Source organism: Suricata suricatta, chromosome 8 (genome assembly GCF_006229205.1).
Source record: "Suricata suricatta isolate VVHF042 chromosome 8, meerkat_22Aug2017_6uvM2_HiC, whole genome shotgun sequence".
Taxonomy (NCBI): Eukaryota; Metazoa; Chordata; class Mammalia; order Carnivora; family Herpestidae; genus Suricata; species Suricata suricatta.
In genome coordinates, this window is record NC_043707.1 from 48,556,565 (window position 1) to 48,580,970 (window position 24,406).

The window sequence follows — 24,406 nt, forward strand, 5'->3', positions numbered from 1 at the left end:
AAGAGGTAACACCTGACTCAGAATGACACCATACTAAGTTCTTTCCAGGAATATGTGTACGCCAACACACACAACCTTATAAACCAAATGAGGTGTGTGTATATGTACAGACTTACAATTGTTACCCAGTACATGGCAGCTAGTATTATCTTGATAAGTCTCCAAGTCAGAATATTCCTTAGACCCAGAGCAAGGCTGCCACCCAAGTGAGACAGGCCACCAAAGGCAGGTTGATGGGTCATTTCATTCACCAGCATTTTGCTATGAGATTGCTCTAGTTAGCAATTCTAACTCTATTAAAAGGAAATTAAATTTTTAAGCTGTATGGACATTCCAACTTAAAACACTGAAACTAGTGAAAAGTATCCTTAGCTAAAATTAATAATATTTTAACAAAATGTTCTTTTGCCCAAAGCTACAGGGATCGGTTAAGATACAGTTCTGTGAGCAGAGGTAAGGAAATTATTTTAAGAGATTTCATGGCTTAATCAATATATGGAATTAATACTAAACTCTAGTAATAGGACTTCCGCAGTAGAAGCAGTGATTTTCCAAATATGGTCTAAAGACGTCCCAAGATGGCCATAAACAAATCTGAAAATACCAAGTCATGCAGTGATTCTTGATAAATCATACTCAATCCCATGTTGGTTTTGATGTACAGTAGAATATTTACCAATAATTTGGCAATATTTAACCTTCGCAAAAGATACAAACTACCAGATGACACTAAGCCAAACAGCAAAATCCCTACTGTTCACATCATATGTAAACTGAAGATTCACATTAACGTTTTTGTGGTACCAAGTTGAAGATATTTATATGGTAATCGAAAATATAAAAATAATGTGAAAAGATAGAGTACCCACCCTCTCTTTCAATCCTCCGCTTCCACTCCAAATCCCCCCAGTGGAGGTTGGAAAAACAAAGGCAGTTAGATTTTATCCTACAAAGTCTGCAAGTAAATTTTAGATGATTAAACAAATACGTTACATGCTTAAGTAGTATTTCCAGGAGTCAGTGAAGTAGTAGTCTCTTTATGTTTGACTTCAATGAGATCATGGTTGAAAGGTATTAGGGAACGCTTAGAAACAATACAATAAAAATGCATCCTCAAATTTATAATTAAGAAGACCACTGTCTTAAAAGGAAAACATCCTGGGAAGCAATTATTTTAGAATTTCATGTTCAAAATGGTACAATAATCTTAAGTTTTAAAAATTGCATTAACTAGATTAATAATCATTCTCTCAATGCCAAAGATAATTAAATGATCCTCCAAAGTATCCTATCCACCTAAGAACAAGCAACACTGTTCAGAGAATCTTGATGTTGGAGGGTAGAGGGTGAGGGATGAAAAACTACAAGCAATATTTTTAAATTGCACACATTTAAAAAAATGAGACGCTGGGGTGCCTGGCTGTCTCAGTTTGTTGAACGTCCAACTTTGGCTCAGGGCATGATCCCACGTTTCGTGAGTTCAAGCCCCATGTCAGGCTCTGTGGTGACTGCTCAGGGCCTGGAGCCTGCTTCAGATTCTGTGTCTTTCTCTCTCTCTCAAAAATAAACTTTAAAAACATTTTTAATTAAGATGTTGATCTCTTAAAGACCATTTAGATAAAAGCAGCTTTTAGATTAAAAACTTCAAGAACCGTAATATTTAAATAAGCTATTTGAGTAAAAAGGAGTGCCTCAGTTTTCGTCTACAGTCAATATCGGGTGTTTTAAAAACGATAGCTTGATGACAACTGTGTACTGCTGCTGGCTTCAAAGCAGGAGAGATTAAACGTTTTAAAAGAGGCCACTTCCTATAGTGTTGTCTCCCCAGCATCCCATCTTTTGAGGAACTACCCATCCCTTATCTCCTGGGGCTCTAGGACAGCTATTAATCACACGGTGCTTTCTATTCCCAGTTGCAGGAGTAGACATGTCACATAGGCCTGACCAATCATGGTACCCACTGCCTTCTCTCTACAACTGGCCCAAGAGATGGGCACAAAGTCCCTGCATGAAGTGTGTTATTGGATTCCAGAACAAAGATGAGAAGCTTTAAGGACTCTGTATGACCTGAGGGTTCAGAGCTACCTTGCTTGCTACACGGAGAGCTAAGCTGAAAAAGAAGCCAACACAGAGAAGAGCCAAGTAATAGTCCCGGTGACCATGACTTTAGAGCATGAATTTAGCTGTTACATGAAGATGCACGCCCACAACTGTACGTAAGCCAATAAACTGCTTAGCCTAAATTACCCTCAGTAGTTTGTGTCACTTGCTAAAGAATCCTTACAAACACAGAACTGACATGTGAAGTAGGATTTTTCCCCCTTCCTGATGAGATCTACTTACTACCAGATACCCGCTGCAAACTGAATAATTCTATCCAAAGAGTAACAGATTTCCAAGGCTACTCCCTTAAAGGGAATTTTTAAAAATTTAATTAGAGGGAAAAAATGCCAATTTCACTTAATTCTACTTGATTAAGATTAGAAAGAATCTCCTAATAAATGCTTCTTTCTCCCCGCTCCCTTTCAGAGTATTTTCACTCCACAAAACTATTTCAAATGTTCATCATGTGCCGTAAAATCCCATTTTTCATAGTCACATGTAATTCCCAATCAGAACAACAATGAGAAACAGGGTACCCTCTCACAAACTTCCTGGAAGCAAGAAAAATAATTATATGTTTCAAATTATCTCCACAATAAAAAAAGCCGAGAGCCTAAGATGCTAGAAAGTTTAAATTAAGTAAATCAGTTACTGTTCATAATGCATACCCAAAACAAGAGGGACAGCCTCCAAATAGAAGAGATGCTCATTTTAATCAATCTGAATCAAAATTTCCTCCCAATTTGCGTTCCATAATATTTTTAAAGCCCTGAACTGCAAATAGATTATCACGAAAAAGTTTGGGGCACCTGGATGGCTCCCCTACAAAACCGAGTCTAAGCATCGCCACCACAGGATGGCTGTAATTAGCGGGAAGGGAGGCAGAATCGCTCCTGGGGACCAAGTGCAATGCAGATGTATCAGAACACATTGCTGGGGGCGGGAGGGGGGGGGTACACGGGGTGGAACAGAGATATAGTGGTATTACCCTCCTCTCTGGAAGTCAGTCAACTGTGACTAACAAAAGAGAAGGGGGGAGTTGAGGTGGAAATCTATTTCCATTTCCCTTTTTACTACACTCAGAAATTGTATTTTCCTATAAAATCAGCTAGGCTTCCTGGGCAACACAGAAAAGCCTATTACCATAAAGCACCGTGCTACTGGTAATATTTCAGCTATATTATGGGTTAAATAAAAATACTCATTACATTATGAGTTGAATAGGGCTGAAGGTAGAAACAGCATTAAGTACTTCACCAGCATTATTCTGCAAGAAAAACATTTCAAACTCCAATTAAGAAAAAATAAAACCAACAACAATGCTATAAGATGATTCATATTAGACCTCCCTACATATTTAAACAATTAGTATGATTCTCCATTTTCCAATTATTCTATAATGTTTTTGCACATTTATACAAAATGAGGTTTTACACACATACACACACACCACTGAGACGACTATACCACGGCCCTATCTGAATTGAATATACTTATCCCATGTTCTCCTCCTCTGCTTCCCAAATACTGAGAGGATACTAGTTGCACTCAACCAAAATATATCCATCTTTCAAAGCCAGGGTAAGTGCAAAACTTCTTTACAATTCTCTCCCCAGCTAGCCAAGGCAGAAAATAAGGGCAGGTAGCAAGGACCCTAACAAGACACAAAAAGGAATAAAAACTTTCTTTCACATTTAACATGTACGCATTTAACTTCTATGGAGTCACTCTGCACACTCGGATGGGGATAATTTCTTAAAATTAAGAAATAGGTTTTATTTAAAACACACACACACACACACACACACACACACACACACACACCAAAACAAACCTAGCTCTTGAATGCAATCAAATGATTTCATCGGGTGTTCAACCAAAAACACAGCAATTGGTTTGAAACGAGGCATACAGTACCTGTCCTACAAATGGCACAATACAAATACAATGTATAAAATACATTGTAGATAAAACACAGACAGGACATACTTTGAATGCAATTTTACTAAGGGCTTTTCAAAAGATAACTGTTTATGTTTTATATTCCCTTTTTGTAATGACTCGAGAGCCCAAATTCTAAGATGTAACCCCATACCACTTTTTTTTTTATTAACAGTTCATTACCAAGTTGGTTTCCATACAACACCCAGTGCTCTTCCCCCACAAGTGCCCCTCTCCATGACCATCACCCCCTTTCCCTTTCCCCGCTCCCTCTTCACTTTTTAGAAGTGTGCCTGGCAAACAGTCTAGCTTCCATCAAAATTCATACTCAAAGTTACCTAAAGAGTTTTATCTAAGTACTGGGGGAAAGTGGCAAAGGGCAAACTCTTACTACAGATACTCCTTACCATTGAAATCTTAAGCTCCCATAAAAGTGTGAGCTTCTTGAAGACAGGGGCCATTTCTGATTCACTTTTATATTTCAAATTTTTATATCATCAGCGCTACCTCACATGGGGTACCCCACCAAATGTCTGTTGAGGGAATGAATGTGTGCCAGTAACTGAACTTTCCATTTTCTCTTTACAAAGAGAGCTAAACACCTTTCCAGGGAAACATTCTGAATAATATATGATCAAGGAAAAGAGCAACTCTTCCCCACAAACACATCTCTCCCAATACTAGCTGCTGAGCCACTGAAAATTTTACCCATCAGAGTAGTTTTAAATAAAGGGCACTTTTTTCCTCTATGCCAAAATGTAGTATTATAAGGAAATCATTGCTCAAACGTTCAGAAGAGAAACAAAACTAATTAAGGAGTCACCATTCTAGTCTTCCATACCAAAACACGTATGCTTTATCAAATTACAAACGACCAAAAACTGACTTAGAAATCAGCAGAGTTTGAAATTGGTACCAAATACTGAAGTGGTTCATAAAAATGAAATTCTCTTACAACACACTCCCCAAACCCCTAAGTGGTCACAAAATTTATAAAGCACCCAGGGGTTATATAGTAAAGATATTATATGAAACTATTCACCTGAGAAGGGTATGCCCTGACTTTGGAAGTCAGATACCAGAGCAAATGTAGATTTGGTTTACCATCAACTTACATAAATTAGACACCAGGAAACACACACACACACACTTGTCTAAGAAGTTTTATAAAATACATCCCAGAATCTCAGAGGAAAAACAATTTCTATTCCCCAGGAACACAGTTTGTTCTACAAAAATCAGTGTCAGCATTAAGCTGAATGAAATAAAAATAATCAGAAAATTGGAAAAGGCCAAATATTAAGTGCTTCTTCTGTGTCTATGGCAAAAGCCCATTATTCACATGAAGATGTCAATGAAGAGTCTAGAACCTGAAGTTACTTCAATTACTTGTGACCAATTTGAGGCCCCAAAAACCGCTACCAAAATCTGAGAAACCAGGAAAGTTTCCAATTTAACATTTCTCCAAATTTAATGCTATTTTCCCTAACCCAGAGGCTGCCTCACCCAATCTCTAGTTTCTATTGTTAAAGAATTTTTTGTACTGGAAACCTAGGAGGCCAGCAATTTAACCTCTCCCAGACTTCCCTTCAAATATGACAACCACCTAAACAAAACACTCACAAGTCCCCAAAGCCCCCCTAAACCAAAAAAACCGAAAAGATCCGAAAGTGAAAAGAAAGGGAGGTAGGATTATTCATGACTGGCATAACATAAACATCCTTAACTAAAAGTTTCCAGTAATGTGTCATCACCATTTCTGATTATTTTTATTTCATTCAGCTTAATGCTGACACTGAGTTTTGTAGATATTTCTAGGAATGTGCTCATTTTAACAAAATTCCCCTATAAAACAGATGCCTCAAAGACTCTGGGGCAAAGACTGTTACCTACAATTAACTGGCATTAAACAAGATCTATTTCAAATTAGTGTTTGTTTAAACAATAACATTGATCCTCACGATTTTCTTCTCTAGATACAGTAGCAGACTTCAGGTAGCTGGAAGCCAAGTGCGAATAATACAGGAGACTATGATTTTGCATACTTATCCATACTTAACCTGTGGAATAAAAGCCACATAATCTGCAACCACCGAAACAGGTGTCTAAAAGTATATGAAGAAGTGAGTCTTCCATAAAACTCTGTACATTCATAGTCTGGAGAAAGTGAGAGCAAAATTAACTATTTCTATCATTAACCAGAATAGAAACTGCTTAAAAATATGCTCTGAAATAAAATCAAAGAAACTAATCCTGGTCACAGGACTAGATCATGAAACAATTTCATCAGAGGTCCAAAGTTCAACTTCCTTTACTACTGTGAAACTGCAAAGTTCAAATTCAAGTGAAAACTTCTCTTTGCAGAAGGGGAAAAAAAGAGAGAGAGAGGGAGGGAGGGAGGGAGAGAGAGAGAGAGAGAGGGGCAGGCTGTAATTTAACAGGTGACCAGCTGGGCCAAGGACTAGGTGAGACTAAAGACTGTCTTAGAAAAGAAATACACTCACTGCTAAGCACTATGTGAATACTAAATACAAACAGGATTCCAACAAGAAATTCCCTAATTCTTTCAAGAAACGCCTAGGATTAGGAAGCATATTTTAAAGAGTTTATTATAATCTTTAATGGAATTTGCAAATAAAAAAAAAGCCAGCCCCAAATCAAAGCTAAAGATGGTCTCCGCTAGAAAGAATCTTCTTTAAGTCATCTGGGTGTTGGTGCTGGTTTTGGCTGGGCTCCCTTAGCGTGTACTAGACCAAAAAAAAAAAAAAACAAAAAAAAAAAACCCCCACCAAACTAGGAAAGATCCATGCACATCATTTTGCCATGGACTTTGTCAGAAGACAATGCATGTGAGATCATTCCCCACTAATATTACATCTCACAGAAATGGTTACGTTTATTCTTGTACTATATTAGTTTCTAAATATGTTTTAGGAACATAGTTCTGAAAGACAAGAGACAGTGCTAAGTACACTTTACAATTCCTTATTCAGTTGGAAAATTCATTTCTCAGAGTTTAAATAAAATGAAAAAAAACATGCAGAGCAAGTTCCTTTTTAAACTTCCTTACTTCCTTTCCTCATACTTTTCAAATTTAATCCTAACAAAAGAAAATCTCTATCTCCTTTGGAGAAGATATTTATTGTTCTGAATCACACCCAAAGTTCTAGGAATAACCTCTTCTGGGTTCTTAGTTTCTAATATTGAAGTCTTGTATTTAACCTGCAAAAATCTTGATCTTTTGTAACAAATGTTGTTTAAGCAAAGCCATTCAAGAAAACCATCCAACCTAATGCTAAACATGAGCCTGTTAAAAAACTAAGGAACCATTCTAGGAGAAATTAACATTTTTAAATTGCAACTTGCTTAGAAACAATAACTCAGATGACACATAGTGGTATCCTTTAGAAATTATTGAAGCAAAGCATAGCTTTAAAAATATAGGTGTAGTAATTCAGAACTTTTATTATTAATGATCATACAATATTCTAAACCCATAAATCTAAGTTATTTCCCTTTTTTTGGCTAAGCATTTGAAGTAGGACAGTGCCTGAGGTTGTCACGAGGACAAAATTTTATTACTGTAAAAATGTCAAGTACGCTCTGGAGCATGGAATGTTCATTCAACACAGCTAATCTATATTACACTCTAAACTCTGAATTATTTTCTCAAATTTGATATAAATATTGAGAAAATAGATAGCATGCAGACCAAATACTCACAGTCTATAAAAAGAATCACAGAAATCTGAGGATACATCAACTTCCTCCCATTAAATCTTAAACTATTTTTGAAAATAACAGTTATACTCTCATTTATGCCCCAACTAATCAAAACAAAACACAAGGCAATGATGCAGATGTTCTCATTATTCCTTGACTCATGGGGTTTGAACTAAATGACATCTAGATTAGTAAATGCTGTATTATGTGGGATTTTGCATATCACAGACAGTGCCTGACTCCCTAAGTTACAGCCATTACACCCCCCCCCAAAACCTTCCCTCCCCTTTCCCATATGGCTCTCAAATTTGAATTAAGAATTTCTGAATTTCCAAAACTACAGAAAAAGATTTTTAAAGTCTGCCAAAGTTTTTCAAGTTAACAATAAAAAAGAAAACCTTACATAAACCATAAGCTTTAAATGAATACGATGAAATAGATCACACAAAGAAAATCTTAAGGTTACAGGGACATGTGAGTGTGTGTGTGTGTGTGTGTGTGTGTGTGTGTACACCCACAATACTCACATATGTATACTGCACCACAAACCCTCAGTTCCCATTAAGCCCAAGGACTACGAAAAAGATTTCCAAAGTGAGCTGCTGAGAAAGAAAAAACAATGGGAGGGAGAGAACATGTTATATTTTCCTCCCGAATTTTCTAGCATTTTGCAGTGAAGAGATGGACTGATTGCTCTAACCCAAGTCACAATTAAACAGCTCATTATATTCTGATGCACTATATATTCAGTGGAGCACACTCAGCAAAACTTGTTTGATTTCTAATAACGTCGTAATCCTAATTCTCTCTCCCGCAAGCATCTCAGAAAACAGAACCATATTCTAACCAATTCTGGAACGACCAACAATGCTGTGAATAACAAATACAGAAGGACTATTGCACGCTATCAGATTTCACCGTACGCAGTCTGATCAATGCTTTGAAACATCAACGTAACGTGCCTGGCAGGAGCTTTTACTAGCATGAAAGACACCAGGGCAATAGGGGTCCATTTTACCCACCACTTCGACAAAATTGGTGTAAAATCAAAGATTTACAAAAGCGTTGACTCAGAAGAGGCACCTAGGTCTTCTTTAGAAACCCAGACTATTCAACAGCTCCCCGCAAGAACGCACTACTCGGCCACCTAGCACATATTGTACAGCATCGATACCCAGACACCTGAAACCACCTGGACTGATTGAGTTAGGCTGTCAGCTCCAAGGTGCTGCTAGTGCAGAAGAAACACTGGAGCAGTTAAGCCCTCCCAAGTACACTAGGCGGTAACCTTGGCACCAAGTGCCTCAATAGTAGAAAACCTCTTTCCCTATTAGAAAATGCGTAAGACTGTTGCAAAGAATATGCTACAATCATGAGGACCTGCTTCACAAAGGAGAGCTGAAAAGGCTGGTTTTCTCTCTAGTCAAAAACTCTAGGTAGGAGCCGGGGCTACAGATCTAGGAAACCCAAATTGCTTCTAGTTGCAATTCAATGACAGCTTGCAGAGCAACCTGGCCAAGCCAGAGCTCAGTTTTCCCATCGTAAAAATGGGAATCGCCATCACCGCCCCTCCCCTTAGCCGGCGAGTCCGGCGCAACCTAGAAGGCTTAAGATTCCCCGGGGCGATAACCGGTGGGGAGTGGCCGCCGCTCCCAGGACGCCCACCCCGACTTCCCCCAAAACCCCGCGGCAGGAAAGGTAAGGCCGGCTTACCTGGCTTCACAGTCTTGAGACGTATGGGCTCTCGGAAGTGGCGGATGACAGCCAGGGTGTCCCGGTTGGTGAGCCCGCTGACAGGCGTCCCGTTCACCTCCAGCAGCACATCCCCCGGGCTGGGCGCCTTGCCCGAGACGACGCAGCAGGTGCCCCCGCCGGGCTCCTCCCGGAGCCGCCCCAGGTAGGGGAACTCGCCGTGCTCCGCGCCGCCCCGGATCTCCGCGCCCAAGTCGCCCGGGGGCCCGGCCCAGGACACCGAGCACTCCTGCACCTTGCTGAGCCAGTGCTTCTTCTTCTTCAGCGTCTTCGACATCCCGAACCCTGCTGCACCATGGGGGAGACCCCGCGCGGGCGGCAGGGGCGCCGCTCCGGCCCCCTTTCAGCCTGGGGGCCCGGCGGCCCGTGCAGCCCGACTAGGGGGCCTCGCCGCTCCGGTGCCCCCCCCCACCCCTGACCGCAGTCCGCTGGGGCCGGGCTGCTCCCAGCCCCAAGACGCCCCTCGGACGCCCCTCCCGGCTGCGCTCCCCGGCGCTGCCGGGCTGCGCGAGGGCCACCCCGGGCGAGGCTGAAGAAAGGAGACGGGAACTGTCCCCGGGCGGCTCCAGAGGGGTTTCGGGCGGGGTCACGGCCGCCGGCTGCCGCCGGGCTTCGCGGCGGAGCGGCGGGAAAGGCACAAGCAGGGGGGCGGGGAGGTGAAGGGGGAAGAGCCGGAACGGGAAAAATCCGTCGGGGGCGCGCAGAAACGCGCGTAGAGCCGTCGCAGGATCGATCGTGGCCGCTGCGGAGCCAGAGCGCGGAGACCAACGCCTGCCCAAGCTGCCAGGAAACTGCCGCTTTCAAACCCGCCGCAACCTCCTCCGCCTCCCTCTTCCCTTCCCCCCGCCCTCGCCCATCCCTCATCCAGAGCCCCGCCCCCTTCTGCCGCGCGGCGCCCGGCGCGCTGCCGTCACAGGCCGGGCGCTTGGGAACTAGCCCCGGCACTCGACTCCCTCGTCGGGGATTGGCCCCCAGCGGGCAGGGGGCGGACCCTCGGCGAGAGAGAGGACCACCTATTGGTTGGTTGGAGTGGAGGAGGCGGGCACTAGGATGAGTGAAGTTTAAAGAGGGTGGAAAAAAAGAAGTTTGAAGAGTGAGGGAGGGCGAAGGGAGGGGCAGGAGAATGGAACTAGCTACACTTCGCAGGGCCGAGAGAGGCCTTTTCCGTGCGGCGGCTGGTGCCAAGCAAAAACTCGGCTGGGAAGAGCGGAAAGAACTCCGAGGTGGAGGCGTGTCTGGAGAGAGGGGCGGGCTTGGGGGGTGGAGCCTAGGAGCGCTTCCAAGAGAGGGTGTACTTTGCAGGAGAGACGGAGAGTGGAGTCCGCTGCCCGAGGTGGCGGGGTCTCCAGGGTGATCTATCACAACCTATCACTTGCACTCAGTGGATGTTTGTTCGTTCATTCATTCACTCATTCAACAGATGTTATTAGACACCCATGATGGAAGGTAAAATAGAGTCCTACACACTGCTGTGTGGCATCAGGCACGTTGGAAAACCTCTCTGAGCCCTTGCATCTTTGGTTGAAAGTGGAGATAATTATACCACTCCAAATTATTGTGAAGATTACAGGAGGTGCATATAAAACATCTGCATAGTGCCTCACCGAAGATGGGTGCTTACCATTTGTAGCTGGTGATGTTGAGGACTTTATGTCAGTAGTTGTGCTAGAGACTCGGTTCAAGGATGAAGACAACAAGCCCTGCTCTCAAGCCGGTCATAGTTTAATGAGAGATATTGCTAGAGAGGAGGTAGGGTGACATGGAGGTAGAAGGGAAGATTAGAACAGACTTGCATTGGGGTGCTGACATGCTATTTACTAATTTGCTGTTTGAGCCTGGCCAAGTCTCAGCTTCAAGCTTATTCATCATTAAAGAAGGTGAAGGGAGAACTAACAGTTAAATAAAGAACATCTTAAGGCCTCTCCAGCACTAATCTTTCAAGATCTTGAGCTTTTTCTCTTTTCACTTGACTTACACTCTCCCCAGTTGTTTCTTTTTAAAATCCTATCTATCCTCAGCCCAAACAACGTCTCTTCCAGGTAGCCCTTTATGATTTCTTGTCCTCAAGATAGAAAGAGCTATGATACTTTTACTTTTTCAGTGTGACTCCTCACTCTGTAGTCTCCTATCTCCCTTTGGTGGTTGAGGAAAGCCCTTATTTACACAATGAATAATTCCACAGAATCTCATCATGTATCAGATAGACTATGTTGCAATTTCAACTGCAGTGATTTTGTTCCCACCATTGTATCAGTCAGAGCCTAGCAGGAAACAAATGGTACTTTACAAAGATGTGGGCAGGGGGTGGGAAACCACAAGGGAAGGTGGAACCCTGAGGCTACAAGCTACTAGATCTGTAGAAGCAAGAGGGAGGAACCAAAATTCAGCACAAAAAGGGCTGCCAGAAAGGAGCCTGTGACCTTCAGTCAAGGGATGCTGTCAGCCTAAGTAATAACCCAAGGAAGAAGCTGGGGGATTTATAGCTCACCTCCCTCTTCCATTCTCCTGCTGGTACATGGCAGTGGCCAAATCCAACCAGAAGCCTGAAGGCAAAAAAGCCCTTTGATGCCGTCCATCTCAGAGGAAACTGTGCATCTAGAGAGAAGAGAAGGAAATATCCTGCACAGACATGTAGCTTGCTCGGATTTATCCAGATAGAGACAAAGCTGCAGTATTTTTTTCTGAATGGTTACTTACACTGATTCTTGGATGAAACCTTGGTAATCTCATCATCTACTTTCACATTACCTCTAAGAAAACATCTTTTCCTGCCCAGACTGTATCCATTAGGATACTATTGGCCAGAAACAAAGTATCTGACTAACAGCTTAAAGCAGGAGGTCATTTATTAGATCTTTAACACACAGTTCAGAGGTTAAATGGTCTCCCTGTTGGTTCAGCAGCACAATTGTGTCACAAAGGACTTTTTGTTTCCGCTTTCTACCACATATGCATGTTGCCTTCTATCTCCAAACTTGTCACCTCTTGATTCCAATGTGGCTGCCACAGCTCCAGATAACACATCCTCAGAGGTCATTGTATGAGCAGGAAGGGAAGGAATAGTAGGGCTGTTCCCATTTTTATGAAGGAGAACAATCCTTCCCAGACCACCCACCCACCCCACTCACTAGAATCTCTTACTGGCCAGAAAATGATCACATGCCTAGTGTACAGCAAATGGGATGGCCACAGTTCATTAAATTGATCATGAGTCCTCCCGCGCTTTCTGTTCGAGAGGAGAAAGAACAGGTATTAAGTAGGCACCCAGCAGTGCCTGCCACATCCCTCAATAATAAATTATGTTGACTCTCGGGCAGGAAACTACAGTGTTTAAGAGCTTGAGGTCTAGAGTCAGACTACAAATCCCAGTTCTTCTACTTCCTAGCTCTGTGATCTCGAGTAAGCTCTTTAACTATTTAACCTTACCTAAACTCCATTTCCTCATCCACAAAAGGGGTATGATAACAGTGCTCACCTGACAGGTTCTGAAAACTGAATGGAGCTATTTGAGTCAAGGAAGCACTTAACATATGGTCTAGCATAAAAGCAAACATTCCGTAAATTACTTTGTGCTAAGTAGTTACATTTTTCACAAGGCTAAAAGCATTGTTCATCACCTCTGGAATTCTCTAAGTATTAAATTCACCCATCTGAGTAAGGTTAGCTTCTGCTTTTTAAATGTTCTAGAAATAAGCTGCCTCCTCTAATGAATTCATTCTGGTAGGATACTAGTCTGGAAATTACTATACAATTAAGAGTCACATTACAAGTGTCTATCTGTAAAATGGCACCTCACCAAATAATCAAATTATATCTATATGTTTATTACTGTTTCCAAAATCTAACAGTTGGCCTAATAGTTACGATTTCCACTGGGGAATATTAATAAGCCAAGTAATATGGAAACTGGTTTAACAAAAATGATAGAGTTGACTTTGATGATCTCCAAGGTTTCTTTGAGCTACTTCTAACCATCTGTAAATGAGCAGATATGTTTCAAGGGGCGTACCACATGAGTTAGGTCCCAAGATGGCACCCAAGTAACCCAAGTATCACAACGTCTAAAGACTGAAAGTAGGAACATGGGTTTCTCCTTTCCCCATGTCCTTATTTTTGGAGATCAAGGAAATCTCTCCCCAAAGGCTCCCAGGAAGACCTTCCCTAGAGCTCATTGGGCAACGTTGTGCAACTCCCCTCTTCTAAACCAAGGGTGCAAAAAATAACAAACCACCCTTATCCAGTGTCACCCTCTGGTGTTCAAAAGGACAGCCAGCATCTTATAAACTGCATGGCTGCACATTATCTGAACAAACCTTGGGGGTGGAGGAAACGTCTCTCAACAAATATGAAGAGGGGAAGATTGGCTTTTTAGGTATACAATCCACGGTGTCCTCCACAAATAGATTGTACTGATTTGCTTCAAAAAGATTTATTTTCCTGACAAGGTGGGGAATTTGTTTTGTTGGATAACATCGTGCAGAGTGTTCCTAATGAAAATTAGATAGACCTGTTTGCTTAGAAAATTTCAAGATGGCAGGTGTAAATTCCCAATTTTTCTCTGCTATGACCCACACTTGCTTTCTCCTTTGTACAGTCAGAAGTGCCTCGTACCGTGGTGCGGTTTATGTCCCTATACCTCAGGGCCATCACTCCCAACAGCACCCATGGACCTGTGCCTGGCTTCGTGCCAACGCAAGCACGTGTAGGGAGAGATGTTCGGTTTCCACTTAAATTTGTACGCTCACTAGTTTCTTTCATGACAACTTAAGTCTCTAGTAATCATAAGTCAAATCGTTATTCAGATGAAGCCATCTCAAGTATCACAGTAGCAGAGGGTGAGGGAGAAGCGGAGTACACAGATAAGACAAATATTTGCCTTCTATGCAGAATGTAAGAACATTTATCCTGTTTTTCTTCCCACAGATAATAAAATTATCTTGAATATTAGAAATTCTGATCAACAAAATCTTTCACTGGCTTAAAAAAATGTCCATATTTGCTGTATTACGGAAATGATCTATGTAACGTAGTCTAACATTAGTAGCCTGACCGAATTCAGTATTAATGTTCTATTGTATCTTTACATTTTATTAGCATTTTTATTTGCCTAGGTCCATGGGCTAATTTGTATGCTAATGCTAAAATATGCTCAATTACAAAAGCAGTAACATGGAAGATTTTATTTCAGTTAAACAAACTAATTTATTGTCTGAAATCTGTATTACTTCCTACATTTCATGCATTAATGTGCATTTTTGCCCATGGGTGCACTTACCTGCAAATGACCAAATGAATCCAGTTCTAACTCACTCAACAATAGGAACATTCAAAACCAAAGGCAGTGCCAACCGGCTTTGAAAGAGGGGTTAGTTAAGCAGTCAGATGTCAAGTTCGTCTAACAAAGCAGGACAAAGAGAACATTGAATAAAATAGAAAATACCAAAATACCTATCTTTCAGCTTTCAGCTTAAATACAGTCTCCTACTCATGGCCAGCCTTGATTTCCTGCAGATGGGTGTCAGCTCTTGCTTCTCCAGAACTAATAATGTTACCTGTTTTCTTTCCCAGTAGACCCCAAGATCCTTGAGAACAGGGTCTCTGATTCATTTGTGTATCCCTCATTGGGCTAGGTACTCTGTCTTTAGTATAGCTACCACACATTCATTAAAAAAACAAAACAAAACAGTACCCATTATAAACAGGCATTATTTTAGGTGTTTGTTTATAGCAATAAAGAAACCTCCAAGTCCCTCGTTTCATGGGAAAGAGGACAATGTAAGGGAGGAAGAGGTTTTCCTCTACCCTGTTAGGGTCCCTGACTGGGTCTGAAAATTCATCTAAACAAAGACACATTAACAGGAGAAAAGCATACACATTTATTTACTCTAAGTTTTATGTGACACAGGAGACTTCATAAGGAAATAATGATCAGAAGAAATGATTAAACCTGAGTGGTTTTAAGGCTATTAATGAAGAGTTGAAAGTCAGGGAAAGATATGATAGGGCGAAGAGTATGAGCTGAGAGGAGTAAACCTGGGAAACTTGGCCAAGCCTGTTCGTTCAGATTCTTCTCAATATCCCTCCATCTTGGATATGTGGATGTTCCTCTTTTTCCTCCAGGTCTGGAGGTGGCACCTCTCCTAGGGGGGTCTTATGACCCCCTTCAGAGAAGGGCAGGGAGAAGGTCAGAAGGACCTGCCTGGTTCTCCTATCTTCTCAAACGGCTTCGATTTAAAATATTCAACACGCCAAGCTGCCATATTTTAGGGTATCCCATTTTGAACCCTGTCAACAGCAAACCCAAAGAAAATGATCAAGATATTTTCCAGTAGTAATGGTACTGTAATTACACTAGAAGATGAATCAGAATGAAATAATGGGTATTTAGGAGAAGACACAGTCTACATCAGATAGAAGTCCTGGAGAAAAGTCTGCCTGAGAAGATGGCAGTTTAGCCAAGACTTGAAGGACAAGGAAGAGGGAACCAGTGACAACTGGAGACCTGAGCACTCCAGGCCGACAATGAAGCCTCAGGCGATGTGAAGTTTTTAGGAGAGGAGTGGCGGAATACGATTTACATTTTAGACGCTGGTTCTGACTGCTCCATCAAGAAGGAGGGTGACGGTAGAATTCGGGAAGCCAGATAGAAACCTGATACAGGAGCCCACTGAGAAAGCCTGATAGCATGGACGAGGTAGAAAAATGAAGATGAAAATTTACCGAGTGTACTGTGGAAATTAGAAGTTATAGGGTTTTTTGTTGTTGTTAGTTTATTTATTTTTGAGACAGAGTGAGACAGAGCACAAGGAGGGCAGGGGCAAAGAGAGAGAGAGAGGGAGACACAGATTCTGAAACAGGCTCCAGGCTCTGAGCTTTCAGCCCAGAACCTGGTATGTGGGGCTTGAACCCACAAACCACAAGATCATGACCTGAGCTGAAGTCAGACACTTAACCGACTGAGCCACCCAGGCGCCCCTCTGTTCTTTTAATCTATAGGATGTGTTGTTATAAGAAGTAGAATTTGTTTGACTTCTAAAGGAACTCACAAACTTCATTTTAGAAGACTTTTACTACTATATAGAATCTTCAGTTTCACTGACCAGCTAGAAAACTTCGAGTCCCTGAGTCTTCTCGTTGCCTACTGGAAGCAAATAAACAGTCCTTTCACAGATTCCAATATAAAGCATGTGAAGCTGCCTTTCTTCAACAGAAGGAAAATTCTCATTTACTTGGCTAAACTTAGGTGAAGTGTTTCCAAATGCACACTCCCAAATTTCACAGTAAGAATGATTGGAAACACACCACATAAGCTTAAAAAAGACACACCCCATTCAGCGTCTGGGTGCTTTGGACTTTGCTTATCCTTAACAAGAATATCCAAATAAAGTCTATTTTTCATTCAAAAATGGGGAGTGACCTTGTTGGATTTGGAGTGAAGGAGAGAAGGAGCTGGGTTTTATTCTAGAAGCAGGGCAACATTCTAGATAAAATGGGTTCTGAAGAGGTACTTCTGTGCTTTAGAATCTAAAGTTATTCCTGGCACATTTAAGTATATAACACACTTACTTACGGTGGTGATCGTTTTGCAATACATATAAATACCAAATCATATACACCTGCAACTAATATTATATGACAATTATATCTCAAGGAAATAAATATAAATGAATCCTGTCCATTCACAGTTCTATAGGACGAGTGTAACGGGTCACAGCAATAGCAAACCTTCAGAACCATGAATACAAATCATTACATGGTTAATTTTCAAGGCAATCTTTTCAACTTTGGTGTGTTTGAGAATGTTGAGATTAAAAACTACAAATTGCAAGCTACTGTGGATTGAATCATATCCCCCACCACCAAATCTGTATGTTGATACCCCAACCCCCAGTGTGACTGTAAATGGAGATAGGACCTATAAAGAGGGAATTCAGGTTAAGCAAGGTCACAAGTGTGGGGCCCGCCCTGCTTCAATAGGACTGATGGGCTCTTGAGAAGAAGATGAAGATCTCCCCTCTGCTTTCCCACCCAAGGAGGCAGCCTGCAAGCCAGGAAGAGAGAAGAGAACCCTCACCAGAACCCAATCATGCTGGCACCCTGATCGCAGACTCCCAACCCCTAGAATGAGGAGAAAATCTGTTGTTTAAGCCACAAGTCTATGGTATTTCATTATGGCAGCCGAGCTGGCTAAGACACATGCAGTCACAGTGATCCTTTAACAAAAATAAATGAGGTCATGTCATTCCTTGTTCAGTACCGGCTGTATCCCCATTTTACTCAGAGTAAAAGCCGTTGTTACTATAATGACCAGCTAGTCCACCATCATCTGGTTACCTCTATGATCTCTTTTCCTGGCGCCCCTACCTGCACACTTGACTCCACTCCACCTCCACTGGCCTTCTTGCAATTCTTCCAGTACGCCAGGCATCCTCTTGCTTCAGCCCTCCCTCTGCCTAGAATGCTCTCTTCCACCAGGTATCTGTGTGGCTCATGCTCTCACCTCCATCTGACACTGGCTCAAATGTCACTTCTCAAGGCACTCTTCTTTACCTTCTTATCTAAGAATGCAATCCCCTCAACTCCTAGACGTCCTTACTTGGCTCTGTCTTTGCTTCCTTGGTCTAGAGCATTTATCATTTGCTTATGGACATAATAATTGTCCTATTTTTTATCTGTCTCTACCTTTGAATGTAAATCCTGGGGGGACAGGAATCTTTGTTTTGTTCACTAATTTACCCCTGCTGCCTAGAATAGCACCTACTCTATAGTAGGATCTTGATAAATACTGACCTGTTCAAGTGCTTTCCCTTCAGAGTTCTTTCAGAGATATTAACTATACTAATCTTTATAATTTTAAAATAGCAATTCAATGTTTGTCATAATCCTATGATGCATCTATCATGTGCCCAATATACTAGTGAGTCAGAAGGGTTACTCTAGTCTCCCACACGTTCCTCCCATTAGGTGGGAGTCAAAACTTGAACGTAGATATTTTTACTCCATATCTAGCCTCCTTTCCTTTGTCATGGTGGTCATCCTGACATTTTCCCAGTGAAACGAAATCTCAAAATATTCCAGGTAAGAAACTGGTCTCTAATACAACTGCATCAGAATGATTAAAATGAAAAAGATCGACCCTCTTAAGTATCAGCAGAAAAACACAGACCTGTGGACATTGCCACACACTGCCGAAGAGATTGTAAATTGGTTCAACCACTTTGGGAAAGTGTTTCTCCTAAGTTAGTAAATGCATACACTAGGATCCATCAATTCTACTCTTGAGTATATACCCAACAGAAATGAGTACTTATGTCCTCCAAAAGATCTATACAAAATTATTCAGAATAGCCTCAAACTGGAAACAACCCAAATGTCCATTAAGATTAGAATGACTACATAAATCTTGGTACATTCTTAGAATACTACACAGTAATATAAGAATAAAACTAATCTGCACACAGCACAATGGATGAATGTCACAGCCATAATTTTAAGCAAAAGAAGCTAGGCACAAAAATATGTATTATAAGATTCCACTGATAAAAATTTCAAGAATAGGTCAAACTAATATATGGTAATTAAAGTCTAAATTAGGATTACCTTGGAAAGAAGACAGCACAGAGGACCTTCTGAGGTCCTGGCAATGTTCTACATCTTAATATAGGTAGTGCTTTAAAGGGTCTCAACATTCATAAAAATTAATCTAGCTGTATACTTAAGATTATATGCTTTACCATATAAATTACCGATCAATAAATAAGTTTAAAAATGAACACTTTCTATCAATGAGGAAATGATAGATTTTTCAATAGATAGTTACAGAACAAATGACTGGCCAACTGAAAAGATTTATTGATTCTTGATCCCTGCCATATTCTTACTTGACTATATTTCAGATGATCAAATATTTAAATATAAAAATATCCAAATAGTACTAGAATAAAAGATTAAATTTTTTTTAATATCAGAGAAGGAAGGCCTTTCTTATCAAAACACCAACAGGACAGGGGTGCCTGGGTGGCTCAGTTACTTAAAAGTCCAACACTTGATTTGGGGTCGGGTCAAACTCACAGTTTATGGATGGAGCCCCACGTCAGGCTCTGCACTGATAGCACAGAGCCTGCTTGAGATTCTCTCTTTCCCTCTCTACCCCTCCCCTGGTCCCTCCCTCCCCCACCCTGTGCATGGACTCTCTCTCTCAAAATAAACTTTTGAGAAGCCTGGGTGGCTCAGTTGGTTTATCGGTCAAGTTCGGCTTGGGTCATGATCTCATGGCTTACGAGGTCAAGCCCCGAGTAGGGCTTTGTGCTGACAGTTCAGAGCCCGGAACCTGCTTTAGATTTGGTATCTCCTCTTATCTCTGCCCATCCCTGTCTCATCTCGTCCCGTCCCATGTGTCTGTCGGTCTCAAAAATGAGTATTTAAAAAAAATTTTTAAAAATTGGTGTACTTCATGGAGAGTAATACACCAGCATCAGTATTTTTAAATTTTCAATACAGTTACTCTATTAGGAAATTTCAGACTTCTTGTACTAGCAAGTATATTGCAGATTGCATGTTGGAGAAAATACTTAGAATAGAGGCTGGTTAAGTGAATTATGATGTATTCATTCAACAGAACACTGTGCAGAAGGAGGTAGAGCTTTGTATGCTGATGTGGTAAGATCCTTAAGATACTTTCATTTTTTTTTAGTGTTTTATTTTTGAAAGAGAGAGAGACAGTACTAGAGGGAGAGAGGCAGACATAGAATGTGAAGCAGACTCCAGGCTCTGAGCTGTCAGCACAAAGCCTAACATGGGGCTCAAACCCATGAACTGGGAGATCATGACCTGAGCTAAAGTCAGACACTCAACTGACTGAGCCACCCAAGTGCCCCAAGATAATTTTTTATCCTAAGTACAGATGTGTTCGCTGTTATTTGGATTTTAAAAAGAGGGTGTGGGGGTATTTGCAAACATGTATATATGGCTCTGTTCTCTGGAGAATCTGCAAGAAATTAATAGAGGTGGTTGTCTCTGAGCATTGTGACTAGAAGACTGAAAGGGAAAAATGCTTTCTGCTAAATACTGCTTTGACTATGAATTATTTTTACCAAGTACAGTTGAGCCTCAAACAATACGTTTGAACTGCACAGATCCACTTGTATGCAGATGTCGATAAATGCAGTACTCTGCTGTAAATGTATTTTCTCTTAAGAAAATTGTACGTTTCTATTTAAATTCCAGTTCGTTAACATACAGTGCAGTCAGTTCAGGTGTACAATATGAGGATTCGGGACTTCCATATATCACCCTGTGCTCATCACAAGTGCACCCCTAAATCCCCATTGTCTATGTAACCCAGCCCCATCCCCTCCCTTCTGGGAACCATCAGTTTGTTGTCTAGTTCAGAGTCTGTTTCTTGGTTTGCTTCTTTTTTCCCCCCTTATGATCATTTGTTTTGTCTTAAATTCCACATATAAGTGAGATCCTATGGTATTTGTCTTTCTCTGACTTATTTCACTTAGCATAATACTTTCTAGCTCCATCCACACCATTGCAAATGGCAAGATTTTATTTTTTTATGACTGAGTAACACTGCATTGTATGTATAATACTACTTCTTTATCCACTCCTCAGTTGATGGACTTTTGGGTCATTTCCATAATTTGGCAATTGTAGTGATGCTGCTATCAATGTCAGGGGGCATGTATCCCTTTGAGTTAGTATTTTTGCATTCTTTGGGCATGATTTTCTTAACACTTCTCTAGCTTACTTTGTAGGAATACACTACAGAATACATATAATATACAGCAGCTGTCTTCAACAGCGGGTATTGCTCAAGGCATCCAGTCAACAGTAGGCGATCAATAGTTAAGTTGTTAAGGAGGCAAAAGTTAAACAGATTTTTCACTGCACAGGGTTCGAGTTGTTCAAGATCTACTGCATGGGTGTTACCTGGAAAAAAGACAAAAATAAAAATACTATATTCAAAGAAAAGGTGGAAGTGGAGCAAAAATGGAAGGATTCCAGGGAGGGGAAGGAGGAAGAGAAGGTAGCAGTAGAGAAACAAGAATACTCAAGGCCTGCCCTTTGCACGCCCCACGCGGTCCAGCCCGTGTGTTACACAGAGCATGCTGAGTACTCTTACCAGTCTGGAACCTCATCCAAGTACAGGTTCAGTATTTTCAGCTCAGATTAATCTTTTAAAACCAGACTACTTAGGGCATGAGATACATGGCCTAGGGAATTTTGTGTTTTAAGAAGTTAAACCTTACCTAATGCTATCTTTAGAGGAGACGAAGAAGAACAAACATTGGTAAAAAACATACACACATGTATGTGTCTGTCCTTTATATATACATTCTTTAAATATATTTATATACATAAAATTAATGCAATGTATGTGTATATATAAAACACATGTTACTTATGGACAGGTTAGAAGATGGACAGTTAGAAGCCACTAGGACAGTTCAATTCTTATATTTTTTTTATGTTTTTTATATATTTTTGAGAAACAGAGACAGTGTGAGCAGGAGAGGGTCAGAGAAAGAGGGAGATACAGAATCTGAAACAGTCTCCAGGCTCTGAGCTAGCTGTCAGCACAGAGCCTGACACGGGGCTGGATCCCACGAACGGGAGATCATGACCTGAACCGAAGCCAGACGCTTAACCGACTGAGCCACTCAGGTGCCCCCAGTTCAATTCTATATAGGTGACAGTTTTGTGTCTCTATTGATTTTGAGTAAACAAATAGCTTTGCTTTGTTTAACTGCAATTAAAAGCTGAATAAAAATTTTTTAATTACTAGAATAAGACCTATGGATGGAAATTTTATCACGGTTCATTCTTGGAGAGACTTAGGGTTCATCTGATTTCTAGACTTTCAGTGTTCTACCGCAAGTGTTCTAGCCTACATTGATCTTGGTCCAGGTTAATGTGTACCAAAAGGAAGTTATTTTAAAGTGACTTTAAATCATTTCACAAAAGGGGCGCGTGGGTAGCTCAGTCGGTTAAGCATCTGACTTCGTTTCAGGTCATGATCTCACAGTCCGTGGGTTCAAGCCCCACATCGGGCTCTGTGCTGACAGCTCAGAGCCTGGAACCTGCTTCAGATTCTCTCTCTCTCTCTCTCTCTCTCTCTCTCTCTCTCTTTCTCTCTCTGCTCACTCTGCTCATTCTGTCTCTCAAAATAAAAGACAAAAAAAATTTTTTTTAACAATCATTTCACAGAATATTGATAGAGCAATAGCCAAGGAATTTCTCAAGTTTTATTGCCTCAGAATTTAGTTTTGAATGTCTGTGTCAAATTGGCTGTTTTTAGTAAGTTAGACAAATCCTATAGGATCTCTTGTATATATGGAATCTAAAAACAACAACAACAACAACAACAACTCCTAGAAACAGAACAGGCTGCTGGTTGCCAGGGCAGGGAAAGGGGGAAATGAGTAAAGGTAGAAATACAAACTTCCTGTTAGAAGAGAAGTACATTCTAGGGATATAACAGTGTGGCAACTATAATGCACAATACTGTAAATTTGAAAGTTGCTAAGAATCAGTCTTAAAAGTTCTCATCACAAGAAGAATTTGTAACTATGTGAGTTAATTAACATTAACTAAACTTATTGTGGTAATCCTTTCATGCTATATACCTCTATCAAGTGAGTATGTCATACACCTTAAATTGATATGATGTTATGTGTCAATTATATCTTGAATTGGAAAAAAAAAACTTGAAGGCTTGAAGAATTTAAATTGACTTTTTGCTTAAGCTCATTTGGATAAAACCCACAAAATTTACTGGAGTGGGAGAGAAAACTGGATAGATACATATATATCGATTTGATTTTTTAATATCTAAAAAACAAATCAAAGCTCAGAATTTATTGGTCTTGTCAGCTAGTTTTAAATGCTTGCCACAGTTGTCTAGAAGAGAGAGTAAAGCACAAGACGATAGGCTCTGAGTACCTTAAAAACTAACCAATGCTTGGGATAGCCTGAGTGAGAGATTTTATCCATTCCCTTAACGATCCCTACAGCAGCGATGCATTGCATTAAGAACAGTTCTGAGTAAGTGACTATGAGACACCAAAAACCCATAGTTATCAGAGAAAGATTCAGAGGCTCATAACATTTTAGATGTGGAGGAATTAAAAATCACCCACTGCCTGGTAATGTAGGGACATACACTGGAGCCATTTCAACAATATAAATTGATATATGTATTTTGGATTAATCCCTCTGTAACTGAACAATTAAATAGATGATAACAATAGTGTCTCATTCCCTCTACTGGCTGAGGCTCTACAATATGAGGGGATTTTACCATGATGGGCTTTCTCAGGTTTGAGCTCAACAACCCACCGCTCCTTTTACATCCAACAATTCACATGGAAGGACAGCTTTTCTACTTTTCACCTGATCTTTGTAGAAGTTCATATATTTTGATTCAAAGTATTAGGAAGAATGTGGGGTAAAAAAAAAAATGGAAGAAATGTAGGGGTGGCTTAGTCAGTTAAACATCCAACTTCAGCTTGAGTCATGATCTCATGGCTCATAGGTTCAAGCCCCACATTGGGCTCTGTGCTGACAGCTCAGAGTCTGGAACCTGCTTCAGATTCTGTGTCTCCCTTCCTCCTTTCCTCCCTCTCTCTCTGCCCTCCCCACACTCAGATGAATAAACGCTTAAAAAAAAAAAAAAGGAAATAAAATGGAAGAAATTTAGAGTGATTTTCATCTGGATCCTAGTCTTGACCACATTTAATGGTGTGAGCCAGAAGGGGAAAAAGGCTAATTTTTAGATTTCATAAAAATAAGAGAAGATTCACCTGTAATGAGTAAGACTCTTCTCAATGATTAAAAAAGAAAATCTACACAAAAAAACTGACAGGTAGAACTGCTGATG

The 24,406-nt window shown here is 40.9% G+C and overlaps 1 protein-coding gene across 1 annotated transcript in view; it reads right to left on the bottom strand.

Moving 5' to 3' along the window:
- The window catches only part of MAGI3 (membrane associated guanylate kinase, WW and PDZ domain containing 3), a 234,503-nt gene extending 224,641 nt beyond the window's left edge, over positions 1 to 9,862 (bottom strand). The window contains exon 1 of the mRNA XM_029946187.1: positions 9,481 to 9,862. Within this exon, the coding sequence (XP_029802047.1) occupies positions 9,481 to 9,796 (316 nt within the window). The 5' untranslated portion in view covers positions 9,797 to 9,862. The remainder of the gene's footprint in view (positions 1 to 9,480) is intronic.
- Positions 9,863 to 24,406: the final 14,544 nt, after the last annotated feature.